General features: G+C 40.2%; 1 protein-coding gene across 2 annotated transcripts; it reads right to left on the bottom strand.

Annotated features, from left to right (window-relative positions):
* Positions 1-3,217: 3,217 nt before the first annotated feature.
* On the bottom strand, positions 3,218-6,947 carry LOC117011917 (rab GTPase-binding effector protein 1). 2 transcript variants are annotated; one of them, XM_033087700.1, is made up of 2 exons: positions 5,188-6,947; positions 3,218-5,082 (listed from the first exon to the last, which is right to left on the bottom strand). In XM_033087700.1, exons 1-2 carry the CDS (start codon positions 6,748-6,750, stop codon positions 4,162-4,164), a joined length of 2,484 nt encoding a protein of 827 aa, XP_032943591.1. In that variant the 5' UTR covers positions 6,751-6,947; the 3' UTR covers positions 3,218-4,161. The 2 variants fall into 2 exon arrangements, with proteins under 2 accessions (XP_032943591.1, XP_032943590.1); XM_033087699.1 differs by having other exon boundaries at positions 3,218-6,947.
* Between the last annotated feature and the right edge of the window lie 1,388 nt (positions 6,948-8,335).

The following is an 8,335-nucleotide window of genomic DNA, read 5'->3' as shown; positions in this document are numbered from 1 at the left end:
CAGGAAGTATGGCACCCACCTACTGGCTGCACGTGAGGAGGAACTAACACAGGGAAAATGGCAACTGTCCTCCAGCATTTGCATTGCAACTGCACACCACAGTCTGCCTCCTATATGCCTCTGATGCCCCCCAAGTCACCATAACTCCACTGGAGCTTAAGGTGAATGCCTTCAGGTGAGTCAATCTGTACACAGGCCCTTTAAGAGGACATCTGGGTTTCCCACAGCCTGCCATCCCATCCAGATGGTTGGAATCCCCACTGTTTTTCACAGCAAGATATTGTGGGGCTCCTCTTCCCAGCACTAGTACTCTGGGTTAGGGAGCCTGGTGTGGGGCTGAGTTCCTTCCTCTGGAAGGAACCTCCACTGTCACATATTGCTCCTGATTCTCAGTTTCATATGGAGGTTTGCGGCCAGCCTGTTCCGCATCTTTTCCCCATCTTACCACTTTTGGTGTGGCTCCCAGGTTGATTGTTCCATACTTTAGTTGTAATTTTAATGTGTTCATGGAAGGAAGCAAGCATAGTGTTTATTTACTCTGCCATCTTGGATGTGCTGCTCACACACAAAAAAACAAAAACAAAAAACAACAATATTGGACTATTCTATACATGTAAATTCAGTTCTAAAATGTTGCTCACCCTCTGAGCAGGCTCTTCTAGTTCTACTCAATTCCATTTAGACAGTTCCTAGTGATAGTACCAAATACCAACCAAGTGTAAGAACGTGACATGGCTAATCCATTCCCTTCAGGAAAATTCTCAGCCTCTGTGCATTGCAACAAGATGGATTTTAAACTAATAATTGCCAGAAGTTACAGGCAATATGGCAAAGCAGAAAATGAATAAATTTGGAAATCAGACATAAGTCAAATCTCAGCTTCATCATTTAATACCTGATTAACCTTAAGAAATCTCTTAACCTTTCAGATTATTTATTTCCTCATCCAGAAAATGGGTTAATACTATTCTCTTTATACGTATTCATAGGAGTTTTAAAGGAGATAAAGCAAGGGTTTAGTGATAAGTTAATCATTATAATTATTATTATTATAGAATATATATGTAAAAATTCCAATTGATCTAAAATTAATCTATCTCCCTCTATGTATACGTGTAGACTTACTGGAAAAATAACTCTCAACCTATTCCTCCACACAACTTCCATTCATGAGAGAACAGTACAGTGTGGTCTGAAGTTAAGGAAATATTGAACACTTTGAATATCCCCAAAATTTGGAAGGAAAAGCATAAGAACTAGGAACAAAACAGATGAACACTTTTTGATTTTACAATAAAAGGATGGAACAAAATGTGGGTGTCCTTCCATTTGTTTTCTCCTTTCTAATTGACTCTCTGATACCATCATGAATACTTTGTGACATGTGCATAACATCCTCCTAATCTGGAAGGAAGTGCTAGAAGCAAGAGATGAAATTTGGGAGAGATAATTTTTAAAATCTCCTCGGAGTCATTATTGCCAGTTGAGTTTCAACTTGAGCAAATTAAGACAGAAAATATGCATGTAAATACCTCAAACTAAATCTCCTGATCTGAAGACTATCTACTTAAAACATCTTCAGCTTTCCAGAGGCTACATGACATGTGATATTGCCACAGTGTTGACACAGAAGTAGTTATGAAAGTCCAGCTGTCTTCTATTAAGACAGACATTAAAAGAGATTTGAAAAAATGCAAATAAAGTAAAGTAACTTCACATCAAAGTAATTAATCCACCATAAAAATGAGGATAAAAAAATCAAATTTGAGAAGATTATTCCAATTCCTTTGGAGTGTACTCTAGTAGAGGAAGAAAAATATTTTTTCCTCTGGTCTTCTGAGTTCTTGGCTGAGACCCCTGTGATAAAAAAAAATTCACAAGAGAAAAACACAGAAGTTTATTAACATGTATATAGGTACACATGGGAGATACCCAGGGAAAAATGACTGCCTCAAAGAGGTGGCTTAGAACTCTGGTTTACATAGCATAATTAACAAATAATAAATTTGTGGAGAAACAACAAAACAAGACAGTTTTAGGCTTCCAAGGTCAGCAAACTGTGGGAAGGTAAACTGTTAGATAAAGTCTAGTTAGTAAAATTTGTTATGTAGATTTCTCTAGTGCCATCTCCAGGCTAATATGTTCAAATATTATCTCCAGTGATTAAACTTTCTCTTTCCTGGCAGAGAGGAAAAGAGACACCTCTAAAGTTTTGGACCTGCTTTTAGGCATATAGGGGGAGAGAAGGGAGCTTTTCTTGTATCTGTTTCTTCTCAGTTGCCTTCAACTAAAAGTGATCCCTATGCCAAAGTATCAAATTTTGGAGTGGCATATTCTGCTACTCTTCATTCCCGATATAGAAACCCTGCATGTTAGGCAATGGATTTTTACAAATACCAAGAGAAAGCACTGAGAGACAAACCTCCTTGACCTCCAAGTGCCTGCAGTCCCAGCTCTTTCTCTACTTCCTTAAAGAGCTTAATGAATGAACTTATTGTTTATCAATCACGTATCTTTATAGTGTACATGACTCATTTATACTAGATTAATTAATAGTAAGGACTTATTGGCTTATGTGCCTGAAAGTCCAATTGTGAAGTGGGGTACAGGATTTCTTTTTTTTTTTTTTTTTTTTAACACTATTTCCATAATTAGTATTTACCTTTAAATTCATAATCATGAATGCAAGACAGTAACAATAACCCAAGGAATGAGGTATGTAGTCCTTACCTTGTCCCACGGAAGACAGAAGTAAAGATCTTTAGGGCTAGTCCATAACGACTTCATTTATAAGACAATTCACTTTAAACTGTAGGTTGGTAGCTTTACGTGAGCCAATCAAATTTACTTAATCCACTTGATTCCCTTCAAGTACCCTGTTGTTACATAATACCAATCACAAAAATTATTTGAAAACAGTTTTACTTTTGAACCATCTGTGTGATGAATTAATAGTATAGCCTTCCACTGGCTAATAGTGCGGCAGCAGGTAAACAGCAAACAGGAATCCACTCTGCTTTCTGCACCACTTCCTCAGGCCACGGCAAAGGGGGCCTGTTCACTGACATTTTCTCCACGTGAGAAAGGAATCTAACCTCACAGAAATGACAAGCAGATTTCTAAACTCATGAATGTACGAACTGGGTTTTTCCCAACTTCACAAGCATTATCACACTCCAGGTCTAAATTATAAAAGAAAAATACAAAATAGGTTATCTGTCAAACGTAATTATCACCATTTTTATATTTGACACTTTTAAAACAAACATTACTCTGGCCCACTGATTTGGGTTGAAAATAAGCAGCAGCCTTATAAATTTATAAATACTAGATGTTGTCAGTACAGCTTGCTTTATTATTATTTTTCCACTGATCCAATATCTAAAACAGTTTTCAAAAGAGTAGCTGGTACCAGTTCAGCTTGATCCAGGTACCTGTGGGCCCACAAAATTCATCCAGGCGGCAGAAAAAGTGCTTCCAAACAGTGTCTTGTGCTTCTCCTTTAACCTCAACTTCCAATACATACAGCCCCAGCCAAGTTTTCAAATTCTCATAATTCATTTCTTGAATTGATTTTGTTTGCCACCGTCTTATGGTTCTCAGGCAAGTTTCAGTAGCATTTAAGGTCCTCCAACGCAAGGTAAAATGGTTAAAAAAAAAAACACTGAGCTACGAAATACAGTCACTAGCCAATGGCCTGCTCTCAAACTTCATATTTTAATATAAAATATTCATACAGCATATTACACCTGTCTGCTAACTGAATACTATTACTGATGAACTCTAGACAACAGAAAAAATTCTCTTCCAATACCTATGAACGGGAAATGTAATTCCACACACTACTGGGATGGTGCTTTAGGGTAGGGAAATGTTGGGTAATGCAGGCCAGGAAACAGCGCTTTCTCCATCACCAAATTTGATCCGACACCTGCTGGAATCAAGTCTGCAGTTTCATTACTGTTCCTATTTGAAAGGTCTTTCTGCTGCAAATGACCAAGACTGCTGTTCCTGTGCTGCACAGTCTTCTCCCACTAGAAATAAGCATTTCTCCAATCTTCCTTATTGTGACTTCTTCAGTTAAGAGTTAAATAATAATTAATGTTGCTCTAAAGATGAGTTAAAAACCCAAAGTGCAGACTAGAGTCCTGCTATGAGGCGTCATGTCTCAGGGAGCTGGTTAATGTCTGTCAGTTTGGTGTCATTCAGAATTGCCCGGACTCTCTCCAACGAGTCTGCTTGCCGGATCCGCTCTAACTGCACCTGAAGGGTCTGAGAAAGCTTTACAAAATCTCTCTGGACTTGTTCACTGACATCTAGTTCTGTCTGCAACCTCTGAGCTTTGTTCTTCTCTTCAAACATTAGTTGTTCAATGGTAACCTTAGCAGCAGTCTCTTTCTTTAACTGTTCTTCCAAAGTGATTTTCATTTCCTGAAGGCTCTCAAGCTGTTGAGACTTCTCTCTTAATGTGGATTCCAACTGTCCCTTTTCTACTTTTATTCTTTCCAATTCAGCTTTTAAGCTAGAAATGGAAGCTATCTCTTCCTTGCAGTTTTCTATTTCCAGCTGCAGGGTTTCTTCAAGGTTTTCCTTTAAGCATTGTTCTGCTTGAATCTGCTCTTTTAGGAAAAGGATCTCGGCCTTCAGCTTCTCTTCCATGTGGTCTGCTGCTGTCCGCACATTAATGATGTTCTCCCGGTATTTCAGTACCAACTCCCGGAGTGCCTCTATAGTATCCGGGAGAATGAAGTCTTCTGCTTGCTGTAATGACATATGCAAGCTATGCTTTCCCTGAAGACTGTCATTATCTTTCTGTAACCTCACCAGCTCTTCTGAAACCTGTTCCCGTGACTGCATCAGCACTGCCATCTGTTCCTGAACATCCCTCTTTGCTTGGGAAAACCCCTGCTGTAACTCTTCAAGTAAGATCTCAGATGCTTGGGCTCTTAGGACAAGTGCAGAAATCTGATGACTTGAATCTTCAGTGCTCTGCTTTATGAAGTCTTCTAGTTCCTGTTTATCTTTCATTGTCTTCTCTAACTGGTCATTTGCTTGCCTTAGCATCACCTGTAGTTTTTTCACCTGGTCTCTTGTTTCAGCCTCCTGAATCTGAATTCCTTGTAACTGTTTTTCATAATTGGAACACATATCACAACGTCTACCAAGTTTATTTCCAGCATTATGTACCTCTTTCTGCAGGAGATTCCACTCTGTCTCACTGACTAAGCGGTAACCACTGGGGGACACGTAAGCACTTTCCACACCCTGGGTGACACTGGAGAGGAGCGACGCCGTCTCTTCTTGTTCTGGTGTCATTGCCTTGATTGCTTTTTCCTGATCTTTGGTTAAAAGAAATCCACTTGGCATTTGCAGTGACCCGAGGGAGGCAGTATCAAAGTTCTCAGACACCGAATCTGCTCCGACCAACGGTCCAAAATCTGATTCGTCCAAGTTTCCAGCAGATTTTGCTTTGTAGTTATAGCCTAAAGCTTTGGATTGCAGTGAGCCTGAGGTTCCCAAGCTGTCTGTAGACTGTGCTCTCCTGAGTCCATCTTTAAACATGTCACTGTCCGATTTACTGAATGGATCTCCAGAGGGCAACAGTAAATCTGCATCTAAAGAATGGACTGAACCGTGGGTGCTATCTAGATGCTCCTCTTCATTTGATAACTGGGCTGAAGATTCTTCATGAGTTAAAGCACACACGACTGGTATTTTTACTTCTTCTTCAATATCTGCTCTTTTGTGATCCTTTCTCTTATTAAGTCTTTGTTGTTCATCTTCCTCCTGATCTTTTTTTTTCAGTTCTTCCACTTGTCGGAGCTGTTCTGAAGTTAGCACAATCTCCATTCGCTGCATGTCCCTCATCAGCAAACGCTGCGATTCCAGAAACTGGTCATTGGCCTTCTGCCACGTGTGTTTTAACTGGTTGTGTTGTTGTCGCTCTTGCTCCAAGAGGTGGCAAACTTCATGCAATTCTTTCCGCAGTTTCTCAGCATCTTCCTGTAGAACGGATTTTTGAGTATTCAAAACAGCTACGTACATCTCTAGGTCAGTCCTACAAGATTTCTCAGCTTCCAGATAATGATTCAGTTCTTTAACCTTTGAGGCCTCCAACTCTTTAATCTTGTCTTCAGCTTCTGTCAGTTTATCTTTTAAAGCTGCAATTTCCTTCTCCATGGGCATCACAACAGACCGAAGTTTTTCAGCATCCTCTTGGGCCTTTTTCATTTCATTTTCTAAATTTTCCTCCTCTTGACCTTCAGACAGCCTTCTCCTCAAATCAGCTATTTCCCTCTCTGCGGATTCTCGATACTGTGCCCACTGTGTTCGCTCCTGCTCCAGCCTAAGGTGGAACTGGTGCTCATAGTCACGAACTGTTTCTTTCATAACAGCCTGAAGTGAAGCAACTTCTTCTCTCCATTGTCTTTTCACTTCATCTATAGCTTCTTGCTTGGTATTCTCAGAGACTGTGGCAATGGCCTTAATATTCTCCATCTCTGCCTGGGCTTCCCAGAGCTGTGTTCGAAGGTGTCCCAAATCATCCTGTGCAGCTTGTAACACTGCACTTTGCCTCTTCAGATCCTCCTCTTTAGCCAAATACAACTCTTTAAATTTTGCTCTCTTTTGATTAAATTCTTGCTCAAGCTGCTGCTGTGCACGTAAAAATTCTGCATTAATTTTTTCCAATTCTGCTACCCGTTGCTGAAGAGAAACGTCAGGCTGAGAAGCCGGGCCCGGCTGCGCCATGGCCAGGCGGCGGGCCTCGGGGAGAGGAGATGGACGGGGAAGCGGCGACCCGGGCTCCCGCGGACTCAGCTGGCGGAGGAGGCGTCGACGGAGCCGCCGCCGCCGCCGCCCAGGGAGGAACCGCTAAGGCTGGAGCCGCCGGCGCCGCCACAGCCGCGGGCAGAGACGGACCCGAACGCCGACCTCCGCCTCCTCATCCTGACAGCGGGAAATAGTACAGGATTTCTTGATTCAACTGCTTAATGGTGCCATATCTTCACTAAGTCTTTTGCAGTTTTGGTAGTCATAGAGTACTGTAAGAACTGGTGAATGGCTATCTTTGATGAGGGCAATAGGATATATTAATTGACATAAGCCAAAAGGACCACCCTGGAGCTAGGGATCAGTTTTTTCTCAAGTATATGAGCTGATTGGGGAGGAATGGACACACCAATAATCTTTCAGGACTATTTGAAGTGGGTGGAAGAGGAATGGGTGCTGGGTAGATAAACAACAAGCACACTAAAGATAATATAAGCCATCATTATCTGGGACTTCTCTCATTTTAATGCAGAAATTCAAAATAGCTCCCATCAACAAGGACATGAATCCAAAAAAAAAAAAAGCAGAGAAAAATTGATCTGCACTACATTGGGAACAGGCAAAGATACAGCTCCTTTTTTTTTTTTTTTAAATGGGTGACTAGAAAAAAAGTATCATAGAACCTGTGTCAGTTAGGAATGGGTTTGGTTACATACAACAGAACAACACAAAATACCAGTAAACTAAGCAAGATAGAAATTTATGTTTTCCTTACATAAAGGAACATACAACTTCTGGTATGGTGACTCTATGGATTAAAAAAGGAAACAAAAAATAATGAAGGACTTCTACCTTTTACTTTTCTACTCTTCTATGCTGGCTTACATCTTCGAAGTCACCACACAGTGTAAGGTATCTGTTAAAGTTCTTGTCATTGTTTCTACATTGCAAACAAGTGAAAAAGGAAAAATGTAAAGGAAAAGCGAAAGAGTACTTGCCTCTCCCCCAACCTTTGAAAGAGCCTTCATGGAAGCTCTATGCTTGTATCTGATTGCCCCAAAATTTGTCACATGTCCATGTTTATCTAAAAAGAAGGTGAACTAGTAATGTAGTCTTTTAGCAGAATAGACTGCCCGTGCTTCAGAACCAAAGAACATAAGGATGAATAAATATTAGAAACTATTGGTAGTATAATTCTCAGAACCCATGAAAATGACCTAGAACAGCCAAAAAAAATTGAAAAAGAAGAACAAGTTTGGAGGACTTGCACTATTTGTTTTCAAGAATTATAATGAAAATAAAATAATCAAGAGTGGTATTGGCAGAAGAATAAACATATATATCAGTGGAACAGACCGGAGTATCCAAAACCAGATGCAAACATACATAGTCAATTAATTTTTGGCAAAGTTCCCAAGGTAATTCAATGGGGAAAAAAAAAGTCATTTCAAAGAATAGTTTCTGTAACAACTGAATATCAGTTTGGGGAATAAATTTATCCTTAACCATTGCCTCACAACACACACACACACACACACACACACACACACACACACACACACAC

This window comes from Rhinolophus ferrumequinum, chromosome 19 (genome assembly GCF_004115265.2).
Source record: "Rhinolophus ferrumequinum isolate MPI-CBG mRhiFer1 chromosome 19, mRhiFer1_v1.p, whole genome shotgun sequence".
NCBI lineage: Eukaryota > Metazoa > Chordata > Mammalia > Chiroptera > Rhinolophidae > Rhinolophus > Rhinolophus ferrumequinum.
The sequence above is the reverse complement of the archived record's forward strand: the minus strand, read 5'-3'. Positions and strand labels throughout refer to the sequence as shown.